The sequence below is a fragment of the Anolis sagrei genome, chromosome 1, assembly GCF_037176765.1.
Source record: "Anolis sagrei isolate rAnoSag1 chromosome 1, rAnoSag1.mat, whole genome shotgun sequence".
Lineage (NCBI taxonomy): Eukaryota > Metazoa > Chordata > Lepidosauria > Squamata > Dactyloidae > Anolis > Anolis sagrei.
Window position 1 is genome coordinate 80,713,301 of NC_090021.1, and position 22,497 is coordinate 80,735,797.

The window sequence follows — 22,497 nt, forward strand, 5'->3', positions numbered from 1 at the left end:
GTATTGACTCAAGTATAAGCTGAGGGTGGGAAATGCAGCAGCTACTGGTAAATTTCAAAATAAAAATAGATACCAATAAAATTACATTAATAGAGGCATCAGTAGGTTAAATGTTTTTGAATATTTACTTAAAACTTTAATTTAATATAAGACTATCCAACTCTAATTAAACAATTATTCTAACCTTCTTCAATGTAAATGTGCTTAAGTATCCTTCCAATAATAATAAAGTAAAATAATAAATGTAATAAAAATAATAATAGAGTAAAATAATGAAAAAGTAATAATAATAGAGTGAAATAATACATGTAGTAATAATAGAGTGAAATAATAAATGTAATCATAACAATAATAATAATAAAGAATAAAATAATAAATGTAATAATAATAGAGTAAAATAATAAATGTAATAACAACAATAAAATATTTTGACTATGCTTGTGCCAGATGCCTGCCATAGAATTACACTGGAGGACTTAGAGTGTTCTGTGTGGCCCATCTTTCTAACAACCTCTTTAGAAGTGGTCTTTTAGTTGTGTGTATATTACTTGGCTGAGAAGAGAAGGATTTACCATGAGAAATATTTTTGATGCAAAGAGATCACAGAAACATCCCATGGGACGTGTTAGCCTATAACTTTGATTACATTTGCCAACACACATTTTGGTGCCTCAAACATTAGGCCAGTTTCTGGGGGCCCTTCTGCACAGCCATATCAAGTCAGAAAATCCCACAATATGTTTTGAACTGGGGTATTTGAGTCCACATTGCCATATATTCCAGTTCAAAGCAGATAATTTATTCAGCTGTGTGGAAGGGGGCCTGGGTATATTCGACCTGCTGATTCCAAAAATGGTACCGGTTTTCCTTTATCAGCTCTAGTTTTTGAGACACAAAACATATGCCATATACCAGTCTTCATCTGCTCCCCCATAGAAAACCATAATACCCATTTCCAAGAAACAAGCTGATGAGGTTTTCCCAATATGAATTTTCTGAGGCCCCTTCTACACTGCCATATAAAATCCAGATTATCTGCTTTGAACTGGATTATATGGCGGTGTAGACTCATATAATCCAGTTCAAAGCAGAGAATGAATTATCTGCTTTGATAATTTGGATTATATGGCAATATAGAGAGGGCCTGAATTAGCGTCCACAAATAACCACAGGAACAGGGATAAAAATGACACCAAGGGGGGGGGGGGGGGGAAACCCTCTCACTTTCAGTTCATTTGGACTAGGCTACAGAAGTTTCTACTGTTGGATCTAGTTAATGATGTTTTTACAAGGAGGGGAGGAGTTCATGTTCACATACACAGGTCTGCTTTGTGACCTGAAAGCTCAGAGCAAACATTCTGCTGATGCAAACTGAGGGACAATGGCTAACTCAAAGGCTCACTTGTTTCTGGAGAACTATATTGGGGGCCAATTTGTCTCTTCCTCATCCTACTTAGATTCATATGACCCATCCACAGGCGAAGTATATTGCAAGGTGCCAGACAGTGGCCAGGAAGAGGTGAGTTCTTGCAGAAATTTAAATTGCTTTTTAAAGCATGACTATGGATTTACTGTAAAGGAATTCTATAAATTGTTGTTTGCAAACCATTTTAGATTTATTTATTTTTTCTTTGGTGGCAGGGTGGATTTTGCCAGTCTTTGAAATCACATTCTGAATGTCTTTGTAGTCCTAGAAAGCAACTTTTATCAGAATGTCAGCCACAGTGGTGAATTTCCCATTAGCTGAAGCAGTATTTGAGTGGAACATGCTTTCCCTTAACATTTGTATTTACAAATAACTCCCAAATATCTTGGGAAAGTTGCTTTAGGAAATTCAGGATTCCGGAGTCTAAAATGTAGCCTTTCCAAGCTCTGGACATTTGGGTCCAATGGTAAAGCAAAATGCTAAATTAGCCAGTAACTGAAACATCCTTTGATCCATAATATGCTGAGCTTTGTACCTAATTCTGTTAACACACATTTTTAAAAAGTGATTTAAAGAAAAGTCTATTTTGTTTAGGTTATGGTTGCAGTTGCAAGAGGGATTTTCTAGACATAGTTTTGCAGTTTGAACTTTAACCTCTAGCATTCAACTCCAGTTGGTCAAATATTTGCTAAGTCCAGATAAGTAGTGGTTGAAGTGTAACTACTGGCTTTGCTAAAGTTTAAACTTGCTCCAAGGAGCCTCCTTTGGATTTCAGTGTTGTATATTGAAAGGGTGGTTGTATATTGGATACAGAGAAAGCGTGTTTACAGTATAACATGCCGTCTTAGCTCAAGCCTGAGGTCAGTAGAACAGGTATAGAGGTGATCTTAGAGCTTCTTGCTAAAGTATGTGTGAGGCAAGCATGCACAGAGAAGGCTGGGAGGTCTATGTATTTTAACAAGGAAATCAACAGACTTCAGCTCATTTTAGGTATGGGTTGAATATCCCTTACCTGAAAAGATTGGGACCAGAAGTGTTTTAGCTTTTGGATCCCTCCCAATTTTGGCATGCATGCATTTGTATATACAGTAGAGTCTCGCTTATCCAACATAAACAGGCCGGCAGAATGTTGGATAAGCGAAAATGTTGGATAATGAGGGATTAAGGAAAAGCCTATTAAACGTCAAATTTATTTATTTACTATTTATTTACTATATTTATATACCGCTTTTCTCAGCCCTTGGGCGACTCAATTACATTATGCTTTTACAAGTTAAGCACTAACATGTTTTACAACAAATTGACAGAAAAAGCAGTTCAATATACAGTAAGTTATGCAGTAATTGCTGTATTTACAAATTTAGCACAGAAACATAATGTATTGAAAAAGTTGTGGATCCTAGCGGGAGGCAGACTGCTTTGGATAATACAGAACGCTGGATGGGCAAAGGTTGGATAAATGAGACTCTACATAAAAATGAGATACTTTGGAAATGGGACCCAAGTCTAAACACAAAATGCATTAATGTTTTATATACACTTCAAACATATAATCTGAAGGTAATTTTATACACAATATTTTAAATAATTTTGTACACGAAACAAAGATTGTATACACTGAATAATCAGAAAGCAAAGGTTTCACTATTTTAGCCATCCATATGGACAATTTTGGATTTTTAAAATCTGGAGAAAGAATGCACAACCTGTACTAGTCCAATGAAATAAAAGACATGAAATACAGAGTGTACAACTTCCTTGTTGTAACAGATTCACTAGCTGCTGCTTCATTTCCTGACACAAATCAAAGTCCTTGTAATGACCTATAAAACCCTATATGGCTTGGGCTAGCGTATTTGTAGAACCATATCTCCTTTGATGAGCCCATTAAACTTCAAGAGAAAGCATTCTCTCCCACCTCCTTCTCAGGCTCCCTTCAGCAGGTGGTGGGAACAGGAAGGGTGGGAAGTCTTGTTGCATAAGGAAAGGTGCACTCACATGACTTTGAATGTCACCTATAGCAATTGCTCATATTGCCCCACTATTTTTCTAACATGCTGAATAAAGTACAAGCATTAAGAGTGCACTTGTGACATTTGGAGGGCTTTTCAGCAATAAAATAGTGAATGCGTTAAACCTGTCAAAATATATACTTGGGAAAATTTTGAGATATTATTTAAATAGTTCTAGGTGCTTCCTGCCTCTTCCCCTTGCAATAATTCTGGTGAACAACATCTTACCATCTAAAATGCATATAAATAGAGCAGCAAAAGGGATACTGAAATAGAATTATTTTGGGCCTATGCAACAATAGAGTGCTGGGATATATATTTGATATAGAGAGACCACAAAAAACACTCCATACGACATCTTAAAGTGTAATCTGGCTTTCAGACAACTGCTAATACAGGCAGAGAGAGCCAGCGTGGTGTAGTGATTTAAGGCTTGTTGGACTACTACTCTGGAGACCCAGGGTTCAAATGCTTGCTTGGCCATGAAGCTGCACATGAAGACAAGGCAAAATGCCCTTTGAAGAAATATTGCAAAGAAAATCCCTTCTAGTTGTCCCTTCTGATCCTCTCTGTGTCATTTGTCAAGACCTTGTTCACTTTTACTGCTTCTGTCAGCTGTTTAGTAGCTCAAGTTGTGTACTGCCTTGTCTCTTCTTTTCCTGCTACTTTTATTGCTGCCTAATTCCACAGCGGACCCAAGACAATTAGCTGACTAAAGTGGAATAACAAATGATGGCAGTACTTCAGAGCATGGAGAAGCTTTTAGTTTTGTTGCCTTGTTTGTACAGGGTTCACTCAGCTCTTCCTTAGGAATGTAAGGTAACCTTTTAAAATAAAGGATAATACAGTAGTCTCGCTTAACCAACATAAACGGGCTGGCAGAACGTTCGATAAGCAAAAAAGTTGGATAATAAGGAGGGATTAAGGAAAAGCCTATTCAGTGTCAAATTATGTTATGATTTTACAAATTAAGAACCAAAACATCTTGTTTTTCAACAAATCAACAGAATAAGAAGTTCAATACATGGTAACAATATGTAGTAATTACTGTATTTACAAATTTAGCAGTAAAACATCGCAATGCATTGAATCAGTTGGATAATACAGAACGTTGGATGTGCGAAGGTTGGATAAGCAAGACTACTGTAGTTATATTTCCTCTGATAATTGCTTACTTATACTGTAAAGATCTAATCTGAGGCCTTCTTCCAAGTGTCCCTGCTTAAATAAGGCTAATTGAGTTACCATAAGATAATCTTTTCAATGATTAACAGAACGTTGTGTGCATTATACACTCCAGCATGAATGCATTTCAACACCATTTAAACTGCCAGGATGCACTGTTGTGGAATCATGGGAACTGTAGTCTTACAAGGTCTATAGCCTTCTCTGCTAAAGAGTATTTGTCCTTCACCAACCTTTAAATCCCAGGATTCCACAATACTGAGCAATTAAAGTGCTGTCAAACTTCATTCATTCCACAGCGTAGAACCAGCCCTTGTCTGCGGCATGCTTTCCATAAACAAGCTCATCTAGCATTTAGATTATGGTAAATACTGTATATTTGCCTAGATATCCCAGGTACAATTTTAGTGTGTTTATAGCTTTGCTCTGGAATTTTCTTCCTGTTTTTCATCTAAATTTTATTTTGTGCAACTTTGTTGTCATTATTTGTTGACATTTATTTTATTTTATTAATTAACTGATCACTGCCCAGAGAAGTTGAGTTACTGGACATGTTAGAAATGTAAACCTGTCAATGGATAAAATAAGAAAAGGAAAAGAAGTAACACATTTTTTCAAAGCTGGATTAAATGGCAGTGTGGACTCGGATAATGCAGTTAAAAGCAGATATTGTGGATTATCTGCCTTGATATTCTGGGTTATATGGCTGTGTGGAAGGGCCCTTAGACAGGAAGAACACCCAGGTAAAAGAACAGTAGCTCAACAGTGCCACCTGGAGGAGATAATTTGTCATTGTTCTGTGCCTTCAAGTACTGTATATTCCGGCATATAAGATGACTGGGTCTATAAGACGACCCCCAACTTTTCCAGTTAAAATAAAGAGTTTGGGATATACTCGCCGTATAAGACCACCCCTCTTCCAATGCACACCAAATAACATTTTAAAAAAATCAAATTTGAATTCAATATGGTAATTTTAATTCAAATACTTATGACATTCAGGTTCCTATGAGAGGGACATTGTACCTTATATTGTACATTACAGTTGCTCTTCCTCCCTTGAATTTCATTTACACTCTGGGTCCATTACATTATGCTGGCAATAAGTTAAAATAAACAGTTGCATTAAATAATTCTCATTTTCAACAATTAAAAAACCAGCTGAAGTAAAGTGTCAAATCAGTTCCCTTTTGCCTTCTCGCAGGCTTCTCCTATTGACGCTGCCTAAAACATCATTGGCCTTTTCAGCTGCAGCATCACACTATTGGCTCGTCGTCGACAAAGATTCCTTTCATAGAATCCTAAAGTTGGGAGGGACCTCTAAAGGCCATTTAGTCCAACCCCCCTTCATTCTGCTTTCTTGCAGGGAAAGCACAATCAAAGCACTCTCGACAAATGGTTATCCAGCCTTAATATTATTAATATTAATAATAATAGAGTTGTAAGGGAGCTCTAATGGCCATCTCATCCAACCCCCTTCATTCTGCCATCATGTAGGGAAAGTACAATCAAAGCACCTCTGACAGATGGCCATCCAGCCTGCATAATAATAATAATAATAATAATAATAATAATAATAATAATAGAGTTGGAAGGGAGCTCTAAAGGCCATCTAGTCAAACCCCCTTCATTCTGCCTTCATGTAGGGCAGTGTTTCTCAACCCTCCTAATGTGGTGACCCCTTAATACAGTTCCTCATGTTGTGGTGACCTCTAACCATAATATTATTTTTATTGCTACTTCATACCTGTAATTTAGGTTATGTAAACCTAAACAGTTATGTAAATATCTAATATGCAGAATGTGTTTTCATTCACTGGACCACATTTGGCACAAATACCCGATATGCCCAAATTTGAATACTGGTGGGGTTGGGGAGGATTGATTTTGTCATTTGGGAGTTGTAGTAGCTGGGATTTATAGTTCACCTACAATCAAAGAGCATTCTGAACTCTACCAATGATGGAATTGAACCAAACTTGACACAGAGAGCTACCAAGACCAAAAGAAAATACTGGAAGGGTTTGGTGGGCCCAGATCTTGAGTTTTGGAGTTGTAGTTCACCTATATTCAGAGAGAACTGTGGGCTCAAACAATGATGGGTCTGGACCAAACTTGGCAAACTATGCCCAAATGTGAACACTGGTGGAGTCTGGGGAAAATAGACCTTGATATTTGGGAGTTGTAGTTGCTGGGCTATATAGTTCACCTACAACCAAAGAGCATTCTGAACCCCACCAATGATAGAATTGCACCAAACTTCCCACACAGAAGCCCCATGACCAACAGAAAATACTGTGTTTTCTGATGGTCTTTGTTGACCCCTCTGACACCCCCTCATGATCCCGACCCCCAGGTTGAGAAACGCTGATGTAGGGAAAGCACCCCAACATATAGCCATCCAGCTTTAATATTAAAATTAATAGTAATAATAATAATTGGAAGGGAGCTCTAAAGGCCATGTAGCCCAACCCCCTTCATTCTGCTTCATACAGTGAAAGCACAATCAAAACAGATGGCCATCTAGCCTTAATAATAAGAATAATAATAATAGTAATAGAATTGGAAGGGAGCTCTAAAGGCCATCTGGTAAAACCCCTTTAATTCCGCCTTCATGCAGGAAAAGCACAATAAAAGCCCCCTTGAGAGATGGCCATCCAGCCTTTATATCAATATGAATAATAATAATAATAATAATAATAATAATAATAATAATAATAATAATAATAAATGTTGGAAGGGAATTCTACAGGCCATCTAGACAAATCCCCTTCCTTTTGCCTTTATGTAGGGAAAGTATAACCAAAGCACCCCTGACAGATGGCCATTCAGGCTTAACACTACTACTAATAAGAAGAAAGAGAATAGAGTTGGAAGGGGGCTCTAAAGGCCATGTAGTCCAACCCCCCTTCTGTCTTCATGGAGCAAAAGCAAAAAGTATGGTACATCCTGGGCCTGGAAGTCAGTCAGTCAGTCACGCTGCCTGCCTCCTTCCTGGGCCCAATTGGGGCCAACGGAGCGGCTGGCTCCATCGCGCTGCTCCTGGAGGCCAGTCGATCTCACTGAAAGCCTTGCCGGGAGCAGCAGGGGAGGGCTCGCTCGCTTGCTTATCAGCCCTGAAAGTCAGGCAGGCAGGCTGCTGGGAGAGGAGATTCTCTTCTGCTGCCTCGGCTGCGTTGTTCGCTTGCTGCTTTCACCAGTGCAGGCCTTTGTAGGCCTGTGCTGGCGTAAGCAGTGAGCAGAGCACACAACCGAGGCAGAGGAGAATCTCCGCTCCCAGCAGCCTGCCTGCCTGACTTTCAGGCCTGCGCTGGCCTCCACAGCTGATGAGTGAGCGAGCCCTCCCCTGCTGCTCCCGGCAAAGCTTTCAGTGAGATCGACTGGCCTCCAGGAGCAGCGCGGTGGGGCCAGATGCTCCCTTGGCCCCAATTGGGCCCAGGAAGGAGGGAGGCAGCGTGAAAAAGGCTGCCCTCCGGCCTCCTTCCTCACGCTGCCTCTTTCCTCACTGGGCCCAACTGGGGCCCAATGGAGCATCTGGCCCGCACCTCGCTGCTCTTGGAGGCCAGAGTCGATCTCACTCGAAGCCTCGTCGGGAGCAGCAGGGGCGAACACGCTCACCAGCTGCAGAGGTCAACGCAGCCTGCGCAGCCCTGAAAGTCAGGCAAGCAGGCTGCTGCAAGCGGAGGTTCTCCTCTGCTGCCTCGGCTGCGTCGTCCGCTCTCCAGAGGCAACCGTACTGGATGCGGCAGGTGGGAGCACTCGCCAGCCACTTCACGTGGCTGAAGGCTGGAAAGGGAGGGCCGAGGTGGTCTCGCCAGAAGCGGCAGCAGGTGCACTTGCAAGCCACTTCACCTGCCAGACTGAAGGCGAAGTCAAGGCTCGCTTGCAAGCTCCGCTGCTGCTGCCATACATCATCGTCCTTGTATATCCGGAAGACAAGACGACCCCCAACTTTTGAAAGGGTTTTCAAGGTTAAAAAAGTCATCTTGTAGGCCGGTTTTTACGGTAGTTTTATTTATTTATTTATTTATTTATTTACCTTACTTATATACTGCTGTTCTCAGCCCAAAGACGACTCACAGCGGTTCACAACAAATACGAACAACCCAGCATCACCAGATTTGCTGTTTTGGGTAGCTTACTGAGTTACTCAGTGAGCAAAGTTTAATTTCTGTTTTGCAAAAAAGAGATACCTGGCTTACGGTTGTTAAGGTATCATGTTCTAATGCTGGAGATCCTGCACACAGCTCTTAAATCTGTGGAAACTGGTTGTGGTTGATCAGGACAGCAAAATCCATTTTACTTACATAGACACATTTGTATTATTGTTATTGGTTTAGCATATGCTCTAGATTTGCTTTTGCAAATGCATTGAGTGAGATGCATCTCTCTCTTGCCTTTCAAAGATAGAGGCTGCTGTCAAGGCTGCAAAAAGTGCTTTTCCAGAATGGTCTTCCAGAAGTCCCCAGGAAAGGTCAAAACTAATGAGCAAGCTAGCAGATCTTATTGAAGAAGATCTGGAATCATTTGCACAAGCAGAATCCAAGGATCAAGGTAAATGCAAAAACCTATGTGGCTTGTATTCACAGATAGTGTAGGCTGAGAAATGTAAAGAACTCAAACTTAAGTTAATTCAACAAACTAAAAATATTTCTGGCATTGGTTCTGAGGCCTTGACTGTTATGTGTTTGTATGGCGAATCATTAGGTTTACATTCACATGCTTGATTGCTATAATGTTTACCTTTTATTTTCCAGTGGATGGCAATTCTTACTTTTGTTTTTAAGTTTGCGTGTTCAGTGCAAAAATAAATTACATGCTCTGGTGTCTTGTGGCTTCAATGATGGTGAATCCATTCTAGGCTTTGGCTAAGATCAAAAGGAACTGAGAGGTTGAAGCTATTCAGGGGTGCAGGTCAGCACCTTGGAAAGCTCCTTTCAGTCTTGAACTAAAAGTCAGAGAGAATTAATCTCTCCACTGAAATGGAAGCCACCAACTACCACTGGCCACATCATCATGAAGTGACAAGAATGAAGGAGAAGGAAGAAGGACATACCTTTAATTAGTATGACATTAGATGCCTTACCATTTGATCCCTCCTTCTGAACATTACCATCAAAGTAATTACACCATTAAAAAGTGACATTTACCCCATTGAAAAATGTTCTGGTGTGCTGAAGGCATCTAAGATCTTCCATGCTTCAACACAGAAAGTATGATCCTTTCTTCCAAGTTGCCAACTGGAAATGACAGTGAGTGAAGACACACTATTGACATGTGGATTCAAAAACTCCATACACATTTATGAAATGGCTCCTCAGAATTATTCCATTCTTATTTATTAGGAAATGTGAACTACATGGAGAAGTTATACACAATACTAATAAAATATATTTAATAGAGACAGTGACTGGTATTAACTTCTGAATAGCTGTTTTAATTGGGGCTGCCCCAAATGGTCACTCTAGACACATTACTTCAACAACAAGTAATTAAGAGAGCAGGTTAATTTGCAAAAAATATGAAGAAGGGCACTAACTAGATTCCTTTATTTTATTTTATTTTATTGCATGAGTTAAATGCACCCTAATCAAACAGATTTCTTTTTCAAAGATAGGTGTTGCCAGGTTGAGTCTGCTTTGTTGTATCTGTGCACACAGTTTTGGGAGGAATGGGTGTGTATTTCTAAATTATACAAAAAACTTCGGTTTAAGGAAGTACCTTTTTTTGTAAAACATGCACACTTTTCCTATTCATGAAGTCAGTTAAGAAATCTTTTTCTTTTTGAGAAAAACTTACAAGTTTTAAAAGGACACCAATTACCATGGAAAATGTGTGTCAGTGTATATTAAATATCTTTCTGTTTCAGGGAAAACTATAACATTTGCTAGAACAGTGGACATCCCTCGGGCTGCTTACAATTTCCGTTTCTTTTCATCATCCATCCTTCACCAAACATCAGAATGTACACAGATGGACCATATGGGTTGCATGCATTATACTGAGAGAACACCAGTGGGAATTGGTAAGGTCTGAATTCCAAATGATAGAAGTGTCAGTTTCTTACAGAAGTACTGAATATCTTCTATAGGAATATTCAGTTCTTGACAACGGAGTTCTACTATAAACTAAAGCATGCCTTGGTAAAGTGGAGTATAATGGGGTGAATAATTTAGGGATGTGCAAATCCATTCTGTTTTCGTTCTGGTTTTGTTTCAAATTTCAGGTGCCCCCGTTCTGTCTTCTGAATGATTCCTGGAGATTGGGGTGGGGGGTGGGGTGCACCCAAAAACAGAAAGAAAACAGAACAAAAACAGTGCTTTTTTCAGGGGGGAGGACACACAAAAAACAGAAAGAAAACAGAACAAAAAACATTTTATGTATATTCTGTACCTTTTTGCCCAGACCTGTGCAAATCCATTCTGTTTTCGTTCTGTTTTCATTTTGAATGTCAGCTGTCCCTGCTCTGTTTTCTGGAAGATTCTGGGAAATTGGGAGGGGGCACCCAAAAACAGAAAGAAAACAGAAAAAAAACAGTGCATTTTTCAGCGGGCATGGACTGGACCCAAAAACACTAAGAAAACAGAACAAAAACAGTGCATATTCTGTGCTTTTTTGCACACCCCTGTGCAAATCCATTCTGTTTTTGTTCTGTTTTTGTTTCAAATTTCAGGTGCCCCTGTTCTGTTTTCTGGAAGATTCTGGTAGATTGGGGACATCCGAAAACAGAAAGAAAACAGAACAAAAAAGTGCTGTTTTTTGGGGGGGGAGGGGCAAAAACAGAAAGGAAACAGAACAGTAATAGTGCATATTCTGCGCCATTTCACACACCCCTATATGCTCATTATTATTATTATTCAATTGAATGTCAGGGGTCCTTTCACACTGCATAATTATAGTGCTATAATCCTACTTCAACTGCCATGGCAACATCCTATTGAATGATGGGATTTGTATTTTGTTGAGGCACCAGAGTTCTTTGGCAGGGAATTCCAAATACTCTTCCCCTCAAAGAGAAACCTGGAAATCTCAGGACTGCATAGGATATTGTCATGGCAGTTAAAGTGGAATCATGGTGCTGTGCTATAATTGTGTAATGACAAAAAAGATGGTGTAGTAAATAAAGAAAAGGTGAATGCACATAAGGGTTGAACTTGGAAGTGTGGTAAAAACTCTCCGGCTCCCCAGGAGCCTAATCATTTCTGCAAAGTTTTCATACTTGGCCACAAGAGCTCTGGAGGCAACATCCACCAATCAATGACTGGAAATAGCTAGGATTCCATTGCTGATGTTCTTCCTCTCCTAACTTGAAAAGTAACTCCATTCTATTTACAGAATAGGACAGAAACTGTACATACCACTATATTACCAGTTCTTAGGAGCTGATGCTGGAATCCCTTTCAAAAGTTAGCCATTTTGTCTAAAAAAATTCACTTACTTTGTTGGTCTGTGAAATGCATTACTTCTCTCCCTGTTACAAGATCATATCATTTTATATTACCTCTGGGCTGTGGCACTACCTTAGAAGTTCAGTATTTGGCCCAGGTCACTTCAATAGTATCTGCTTAGAAGCTGCAAGACCATTAAATGCTAATCAAGGTGGCCAATTGCAACATTCACACTTGCCTCAAGTAGACAAGACTTCTTTCTCCCACCCTATACATTCAACATATATATATAAACCTCACTTTCCTAGTTTCCAACAGACCTCACAACCTCTGAGGATGCCTGCCATAGATATGGGTGAAGCCTCAGGAGAGAATGCTTCTGGAACATGGCCATACAGCCCAGAAAAATCACAATCCAGTGATTCTGGCCATGAAAGCCTTGGGCAACACAGTGTCTGCTTAGTTATTATTCCAGGGATGTCTCATAAATTTTATCCCCTAAGACCCAAAATCCAAACCCTAACAGGAATACTATTATTTGGCAATGTGATATCAACTAATAACTCAAAATATGGTGTCTATTGTGACATACTTCTCCACCTAAAATGAGGATCAATCTATCATAGTAAAATATAAGCCATAAATACTGTTGCATATATATATATATGGTTAGATAATGAAATAGCTCTACTTCGTTCTTGTCTAGACCAAAACACATTTGACTTCATTACATTATAATCGTTTGGATTTTGACAAAACTTGTACAAAACTTATGTTTACTGTACTCTTTGGTACATACAACAAACCACTAGGTGTCACAATTTCCTTCAGAGTAAAGGCGGCAGTGGGGATAATGAGGACACAATTTAACATCATATACAATTAGTAATGCTTTCAAACAGGAGCCATTTATTTGAGCAATGCAATGTGCATTTTTTCTGCTGTCAGCACTGCAAACTCAGTTCCTGCTTGAACTCACACAATTCTTTATTGGTTATATGAACGAGATGTTATTTAAAGTATTCAAGAACAGAAGTCCCCCCCCCCCCCAAAAAAAACAACAACACAGTGTTAGACCTTAATTGTGACTATCACACAAAAGAATATCCATATAGACAAACATTTATAGCATACAATACAAAGTGCAAAAGGACTTTGGCTTTAGTCTTATTCAGAACCAATGGAATGAAAAGCCCTCCTTAGTTTAGTTAGATGGGATCACTCACTGCAGAATTTGTGCCTTCTCCAGCTCATCTTCTGCTTGTAAAAAGGGTCAGGGGTTCATTGTATGAGTGCCAAGAATATCAAGCCTTTCATATTACACTCCTTTGCATGACCAATTTGATTTGTTAACATTTGATTTGTAGGTCCTGGGTCTTTGTTTTAAGATATTTTTTCTGTGCATAGAGCAGAAGGAAAAATGTTCTGGGCTGGCATGTTTTTCTTCCTTTATCAGGATTCTAGAAGGAGAGTGTTGGCTTGTTCATAAGTGTAATGCTTCTTGTTGGAGAACTTTAACTATTTTTTCCTCTTCCAAAGCTGGCTTAATTAGTCCTTGGAACTTACCGCTTTACTTGTTGACTTGGAAAATTGCCCCAGCCATTGCATGTGGAAACACAGTCATTGCAAAACCCAGTGAAATGACATCTGTCACTGCTTGGATGATGTGCAAACTTCTTAACAAAGCAGGTAAGCCTGAGAAGGTGAGAAACTATATACTACTATAATAATGATCATATTTGTGAATTCAAAGTGATCTCTTCAATGTCAATATAAGAAGTAGTAATAGGAAGGGAAGAAGTACATTTCTCTGTACTTCTTCCATTAAGTTTAGATCTGGATGGAAGCTGTGATCCCCCAGATATTAATAGTCTACAGCTCTCATTTTTTCATATCACCATGGAGACTATGATGAAGGATTAGGGGAATTACAGTTAAAAAAACAACTGTAAGCTACAGTTTTACATTTCTGTTTTAGATAGATGACACCAATGACAATCCATGTGTATATGTGGTTCATCATGGCAACCAATATTAACAATAACACAGCCTAACAAAAAAAATATTGGTGTCTTGGTTTTTTGGCCTGTTCTTGGGGTTGTTTGGGACACTGATTCAGAAAATTGCATTGGATAGATACATCAGTTCTGGTTTCTTTATATGGTTATTATTATTATTTTCTGTAGGCAAGTAGATGGTGACTGGTCAATGGCATATTTTATTTACCTCAAAAACTAGAGCTGATAGGTGAAACCAGTGCAATTTTTGGAATCAGCAGGTCAAATACACCCAGAAACAGATCTAACATTTGAGGCACCAAAATGTGTGTTGGCCAGTGTAATTATAATCTGTTCTTATGCAAAAAAAAACATTTCTGTGACCAGAGGTGGTCAAGTATAACCAACAGGAAGAGAAGAACATCACACATAAGCATTTCTCTCCTCCAATTACTATATGATCACTCCTCTTAACCTCTTCAAGGGAACATATTCCTAGGTTTGTAAATAGTTGCCATCATATTAATCTCTACTCAAAAGTAATATGCTTTACACTTAATAGACCTTACTTCACTGTTCTTGTGTGCACAGAACTCTGTAGCTCAAGTGTGCTATATGAGCATATTTTGTGTGCCTATTTCTATAAGGGTTTCCTCCTGGTGTTGTGAACATTGTGTTCGGAAGTGGTCCCAAAGCTGGAGATGCTCTCGTTTCCCATCCTGAAGTGTCACTAATTTCCTTCACTGGAAGCACCCTCACTGGTCAGCGCATCATTGAAAGGACTGCTCCATATTGTAAGAAGCTGTCCTTGGAGCTTGGAGGCAAAAATCCAGCAATCATCTTTGAAGATGCCAATTTGGATGAATGTGTTCCTGTCTCTGTAAGATCCAGCTTTGCTAATCAGGTATGGACCAATAGATGGACAACACCATTGCTATACTCGGAAAATGTGTTTCATTGTTTGTGAAGCTCAAAAACTTCATCATTGAATTGAGTTCCATCAGTTGCTGAGGGGGACTATTTTGATTGGTATGAACTGGCTTTAAGACATCTACCCAAAATGGCATCAACTCTGAGTGAATATTATGTTATTAACATTCAGTCTTACTCTAATTATTGCAGCAATTGTAAGGGAGCAACCAACCTCTATCTATTTTACTAACTCTTTGCTCAGAGCACATTGAATTTTATAGAAAAAAATCCTCATTGTTTATAATGGTGATATTATATTGAAGTACAGTTATTCATCATGATAGCCATACTCCAAAAAGAGTGCAAAATCAAAGTAGCTATGTTGATCCACATGAACATGGCAGTTCTAGCAGTTTGCTCTCCATGAGGAGCAGGGCTTTGTACATTGAATGGATCTTAATCATACCTCCAAGAAAAAGAGTCTGGATGGAGGAGATGGCAAATGGGTTAGCATCCTTGTCAATCAAAATGACTTGGTGCTGTTGGCCAGCAAGTCCTGACTCCGCTGTGCTACTGCTAGCCATATTAAAGTGGCAGAGTAAGTTTTAATGTAATCAAACCAATGGCAGCTCCTCTGCTGAAATAATGGGAAGACACCCGGGAAACTCCAGAGCAAAAGAATGCTTAGGCATGCTAGGTGGTAAAAAACAACATATATTACAGACAGTATTTTTTTTCTCTCTCTCTCCTATTCCTCTCCCCCCCCCCCCAACTTTTTTCTCTTTTTTCTCTCTGTAGACACACTGGAGGGTGTGTATGTGTGATATTTCCAGGAGAACTTTAGTAATCCACAGCTATATATGCACGCGCGCGCACACACACACACTCACACACAATTCCCAGGTCTTTATAATTTCAAAATACTTCAGTGACACCAACATCTCAACTTAGAAGTTTTGAAAAACCTGAGTTGTTGTAGGTTTTTTGGCCTGTATGGCCATGTTCTAGAAATATTCTCTCCTGATGTTTTGCCTGCATCTGTGGCAGGCATCCTCAGACGTTGTGAAATCTCACAACCTTTGAGGATGCCAGCCATAGATGCAGGCAAAACGTCAGGAGAAAATACTTCTAGAACATGACCATACAGCCCGAAATCCTATAACAACCCAGTGATTCCGGCCATGAAAGCCTTCAACAGTACTTTGAAATAACTATTTGTTACCAATGTGTAGGGAGTGTGCTCTGTAGACTATGTATGTGTAGGCTTTTTATGAAATGAAGAGTGATGCATGGCTTATTAGCTTGTTCAGTAATATTTTGAACATTACATGTTGATTTCATACAGCACGAATGGGTTTTAATAGCAACGTCAACAAGCAGAATGACAATGCACACTGTGCATACATAGCCACCTGGTATGTGAAACAGAAGATTCCTACATGCAGAAGGTCTTAGTCACCTGGAACCTTTAGAGAATTTGGGGGAGGGAGATAGCGCCGTTCTTTTAACTGGCTGGACATTTGAAGCTGATCAAATATGTATTCAAAGCTGCCTAATTTAGAACTTCATTGGCAGTGGTGTTCAGCAATTATTCAGGAAACACAGTGTCTGACGTCAATCAGATGGCAGCAGCATTAGCAAAAAGAGGCCAAAACCTCATGAATGTTCCTTACAAGTAGAATTTATACAAAATTGTAAATTTGTTTATAAAATACCTGACACACTTTGGAAAGGCTTTCTAGGGGAACACAAAAATAAATGTTTCTATCGAGGCTCTCTCTGTCCAGATGGAAAAATTGTATTATTCTCTTTAATATGGTTGTACCAAAATGCAAGGGATTTTTTAAAAAGGCTTTTAGAAGAGTACTGCTTTTTATTATTTTTGATTGTATGTTGTATGTTGTAAATTGTTTTAATATTGTTAATAGTTTCTTTATAAATAAAATTAATACATGACAATCCGCGATCCCAGGATCATTTGGAGGTTTCCCCCCCTACTGTTTATGTTTCTCTGTGCCCCCCCCCCCTTTAGTTTGTAAGAAGATGTTGATTTAATGTATAGTCAAAGGCTTTCATGGCTGGAATCACTGGGTTGTTGTAGGTTTTTTTGGGCGGTATGACCATATTCTAGAAGTGTTCTCTCCTGACATTTCACCTGCATCTATGGCAGGCATCCTCAGAGGTTGTGAGGTCCATACAGCCTGAAAAACCTACAACAACCTAGGTGTTGATTTGTTCCAAATTTCTATGTGACGAGAGGTAGAGCTCTTCAACATTCTGCAATATTCTCAGAACTTGCAGTTCTCCATAGTCACATTCATATATAATTATAAGCCAAGGAACTATGGAAACCTTGGCAACCACTTGCACTTTGCTATCTGGGTTATTTATTACCCTGCCTGTATGTAGTCATGGCTGTTCTCCCCTCTCACAAGGAGTCAAAGAGGGAATACATAGTAACTTTATTTTGTGTTGTGGGGAGAGCCAGAAGAGAGCTGCTGCCGTTTGAGGCAACATGCAAAACATGAAGCAAGATTCTCTAGTTTGTTTAGCTGTTCCTTGCTGTAAAGGGGAGCCATTGACCAATACATTGGTCATATTCATTAAACCAATGTTCCTACAGTTTTCTGATTATTATGTCTGAATACACTGCAAATACTCTCATCCATCTTCCTCCTGATTCACCATGTTCCCCAGTGTATTTGTTTCAGACAGAAGGTCTTTGGCTGAATCAAACATATCATTGCCTAATATCATTACCTGATATTTTGTGACCATTTATCGTCATCTGTTGTTTTTGAGTTACTGTGAAATGAAATTTTGCAGAGCTTGACATATAGTAACTATGTAATGTGTATATTTCTCTCACTCTTTCATTTATAGAAATCTGTAGTAATAATAATCCCTGAACTTTTTATCTCTCTCATTGCTGTCTTAGGGTGAAATATGCCTGTGCACCAGCAGAATCTTTGTGCAGAGAAGCATTTACAAAGAATTTTTGAGAAGATTTGTGGAAGCTGTCAAAAAGTGGAGGGTTGGAAGTCCTGCAGATTCCACAGTTGACATGGGAGCGCTGATAAGTAAAGAACATTTAGCAAAGGTGAACAAAAAAAGAAGTTGTTTGGGGACAAACCATGCACTTAGCACATTGACCAGAACTGGTTTTTCTTGCTGACTTGAGAAGAAAGCAGAATGATAATTATGTCTTAGCAAAAGTATAACTTCATTGCACAAGACAGGCAAGCGGCACGATGCTGTGTGTTCCCTGCTGCTGGTCTGTCCCCTCCTCACAATTCTTCCATCTCTAGCTGTTAATGGGTAAAACCTCCCAATAGCTCCCAACCCTGCAATGTTCTTGTCACTTACCTTCCACTTCTGTAAATTGACATTTGGGACAGCATTCAGGTTCTCCCATCTCCCCTACCCCATATCCCCTCGCTATTCCCAAGATATTTGTTTTTATTTTATATTTATATTTTCCTTTTTAAAAATTTTAAATGCTGGAATAGATCAATTGCTGCAAAAATTTTAGCAATAAAAAACAAGAGGCAGCAGTAATGAGGGAAGGTATGGGAGGGAGTGGGAGTACCACAAAACCATGAATTTGTGAAATTGCACAAATGAAGAGAGGTGCTCAATCTGGTATGTAACCAATCAATGTGACTGTAGTGGAATAGCAGATTAGTACAATAAAATCAAGACAAGATTTCATATAAAAGAAATTGAATGCCAAAAAGAAATGATGAATATTTTTCATATTTATTTATTTATTTATTTATTTATTTACCATCTTTATATCCTGCCCTTTTCACCCTGTTGAGGACTCAGAGCGGCCTTACAGATAGGCAACAATTCAATGCCATATAAAACAAACAGTCAATTAAAATTAAACAGTTACATTAAAATCATAGCATTAAAACAAATTAGCAACCATCTTTAAAAAACACGCATTCCAAAATCGTAATCCAGATCTATTCCAGTAGTCAATTGCACACGTTCCATATCCATTTCTAGTACTGCATTACTTTACTGATCAAAGGCTTGGTCCTATTGACATGTCTTCATTTTCTTTCTGAAGGTTAAGAGGGAGGGCGCTGATCTGATTTCACTGGGGAGGGTGTTCCATAGCCGAGGGGCCACCGCTGAGAAGGCCCTGTCTCTCGTCCCCACCAACCGCACCTGTGAAGGAGGTGGGACCGAGAGCAGGGCCTTCCCAGAAGATCTTAACCTCCAAGATGGTTCATAGTGGAAGATGTGTTTGGACAGGTAAGCTTGGCCAGAACCATTTATATTTATCTTTATTTCCAATTATTACAGCTAACTAGAAACCTTTCAAAGAAAATGCCTTCACAACAGCATAAATAAATGCTAGTGCACATATGGTGGTCAGAAACAGTTAAAAGGCACGTGTTACAACGCAAGGGCTTAAAACAATATTCAACAACAGAAGCCAATGCATTAATCAGTGAAGAAGACTAAATGCTCTTAACACTTCACCAGAAATCTGAGAGTCTTCCTTAATAAGAAGGGGTAACATTGTTGGAAAACAGCAGCTGAAATATTCATTCAATCCTCCACAGTCAATGAGGTTAGGGGCACAGGAATCCTATAAAAGTAGAAAACGTGTGGATAATCAACCCTTTTAATATGGGAAAATGCTTCTCTGGCAATCTCTAGGTCTTCCAATGTGGATCTGTGGTCAACTTCCACTAGAATGTTGACCATAGAGTTGTGCTGAAACACCTAGAGATCCTTAGCGAGATCCTAGTAATCAAATCTCAAATTAATCAAATCCACCAAAGTTAAAAGGACTGAGCCTTGCAGAATTCTGCTGTATAGACTGTGTTTTGATTACTTGTTTTAATAGTAATATTTTAAAATGGTTTTATTTTTATTTTTAATTTTGGTGTATTTTACCTATATTAATTTTATTTTTGGTGGGAAATACTAATATTAAAATAATAATAATATCTTCACAGTCCCGATCTGCCTCAGATGCAGGAGAAGACCTGTATTTGGAGCACGTGAGATCTGGACATAAAATCCTGAAAGAGCTTACTTAAAAATTCACCTATGCAAATTTAAGTCAGAAATAAGTCAGCAGTATCCAATGTAAGATTTCTCCTTGGCCGTCTTCCATGTTTCCCACCCATCTGCTCTTGGAGTCCTCCCAACCCTCTAAAGCAGATCTTGTGGGTGAGAAGGGGAATACATTGAGCCACGAGGAGTGGGATTCATTCTGCCAGCTTTGTCCATCCCGGTGGCAGATGGGCACAGTTGGAAACAGCATGTTTCCTCTTAAGCCTGCTTTTCCATATATATTGGCAGCACTACTGAAAAAATAGCAGCATCACATTTAGAGATGCCTGGGAGTTTTCTACCATCCTTATATAGGACATATTATCCTCATTAGTTTATGGAGTAGGCACTTTGAATCTCTTTCTTAGAGAGAAGCAGCAGAATACAAATAATAACAATGATGATGATGATGTTGCAATCCCAGATGACAGCAGGATTGAAGAGAAACAACTGGAAAAGCTGACACAATACAAGAATTTAAAGATCGGACTGCAAAGACTCTGGCACAAGGCAGTCAAGGTGGTTTCAGTAGTGATTGGCACACTGGGTGCAGTGCCTAAAGACCTTGGCCTGCACTTAAATATAATTGGCGCTGACAAAATTACCATCTGTCAGTTGCAAAAGGTCACCCTACTGGTATCTAGACACTAGGGAAGTGTCCGACGTGTGATCCAATACAACAACCAGCATAGTGGTCTTGTTTGCTGTGTACTAATCTTGTTGTGTTTCAAATAATAATAATACTATCCAATCACCAAGACTAGACATTTCTACAAAATAATCCTATATTTGATTGTAAATGGAATCAAATAATGGAAAATTTCAGCTCTTATTAAGAATGTATTTTTGTCATTGTTCCCATTAGGTAAAGAGCTACATTAAAAAAGCACAGGAAGAAGGAGCTAAGATCCTGTGTGGAGAAGGAATCGATAGCTTGGTGCTTCCTACAAAGAATCAGAACGGTTATTTCTTGCTTCCCACTGTTATAACTGAAATTGGCGATGACTCGTGTTGCATGCAGGATGAGATCTTTGGTCCTGTAACATGTATCACACCATTTGACACGGAGGATGAAGTCATTAAAAGGGCCAATGGGGTCCAGTATGGCCTGGCTGCCACTGTCTGGTCAAGCAACGTGGGACGGGTTCATCGTGTGGCCAAGAGACTTCAGTCAGGGTTGGTTTGGACCAATTGCTGGCTTATCAGAGACCTCAATTTGCCCTTTGGGGGCATGAAAGCCTCTGGAATAGGCAGAGAGGGAGCAAAGGAATCTTATGATTTTTTCACAGAGGTGAAAACCATTACCATAAAACATACTTAAATGTATTGAAAGAAATACCTAGACCATTCTCAGTAAATATAATATAAGCAATATCTGTGCTACAGCTTGAGTCCCTATATCAAGAGAAAGGTGGAATAAAATAAAGCAAATAAGTAAAAACAATGAAATGGTTTGTTCATAACTATATATTTCAAAGTATTCTTGTCATATGGTAATTTTTGCACAAACAAGTTTGTAGTTCCTATGCATGAGAATTTACCTTGAATGGCACGGTAGCCAAGTTCTTTTTCCTGTGCCTTGGCCATAAAATTTATATTCTACCTCCACTTCCATTACATTACGCTTCCTCCTGTTATAATATTTGAAGGAGAGAATAGAAGAAATGAAACCCATGGAGAGAGGTGGGTAAGAAATAACAACAGCAGCAACAGCAGCAGAAACGTGTGCAAACACACATGCAATTAATTTCATTCCCATTGCAAAGGGAAAAATTTCTTTGACAAAATTATGACTGAGAAATTTGACATGATTTATACGCCATTTAGTCCATAGAAAGCTAGTTTTGAAACAAGAAAACATGACTTCATGTTTTAACCTTAGCTATGGGCCCCCCGGAGGTCAATGGGGGGCCCATAGCTGCTGAACTTGCTGACTGAAAGATCAGTGGTTCGAATCTGGGGAGTGGGGTGAGCTCCCACTGTTAGCCCTAGCTTCTGCCAACCCAGAAGTTCAAAAACATGCAAATGTGAGTAGATCAATAGGTACTGCTTCGGAGGGAAGGTAACAGCACTCCATACAGTCATGCTGGTCCCATGACCTTGGAGGTGTCTCCAGACAACACCGGCTCTTCGGCTTAGAAATGGAGATGATCACCACCCCATCCCAGAGTCAGACACGCCTAGACTTAATGTCAAGGGGAAACCTTTACCTTTACTATGGTATTTATATGTAGCTTCAACTAGTGCAATATTGACAAAGAATAATGGCCATAATTGCAAAGAATAATGGCCATAATTGCAAAAAACAGCAGTCTCTCATTTAATCAGGACTCAAGCAACCAGAGATCTCGAGCAACTGGAAAAAGTGTACTGACTGCCATTTAACTAAAACAGCATACTGCATTCACAAAGCAGTTTTTCTAACAGTAAAACTGTTACAATAAGTTAAACTTGTCTTTATTTATCTTAATTTTCTTTTAATGACTGTATTTTTAAAT

The 22,497-nt window shown here is 39.1% G+C and overlaps 1 protein-coding gene across 1 annotated transcript; it reads left to right on the forward strand.

Moving 5' to 3' along the window:
• Positions 1 to 1,227: 1,227 nt before the first annotated feature.
• ALDH8A1 (aldehyde dehydrogenase 8 family member A1) lies at positions 1,228 to 21,448 on the forward strand. The gene is made up of 7 exons (XM_060776577.2): positions 1,228 to 1,519; positions 9,030 to 9,177; positions 10,493 to 10,648; positions 13,551 to 13,700; positions 14,656 to 14,912; positions 17,859 to 18,020; positions 20,865 to 21,448. Exons 1-7 carry the CDS (start codon positions 1,382 to 1,384, stop codon positions 21,318 to 21,320), a joined length of 1,467 nt encoding a protein of 488 aa, XP_060632560.2. The 5' UTR covers positions 1,228 to 1,381; the 3' UTR covers positions 21,321 to 21,448.
• The last annotated feature ends 1,049 nt before the right edge of the window (positions 21,449 to 22,497 follow it).

Excerpts from the sequence above, each read along its gene's own strand:
- ALDH8A1 (XM_060776577.2), top strand. The coding sequence starts at position 1,382 with ATGGCTAACTCAAAGGCTCACTTGTTTCTGGAGAACTATATTGGGGGC. Across the intron at positions 1,520-9,029 it reads CAGACAGTGGCCAGGAAGAG|ATAGAGGCTGCTGTCAAGGC; the intron begins GTGAGTTCTTGC and ends TGCCTTTCAAAG. Across the intron at positions 13,701-14,655 it reads CAAACTTCTTAACAAAGCAG|GGTTTCCTCCTGGTGTTGTG; the intron begins GTAAGCCTGAGA and ends TATTTCTATAAG.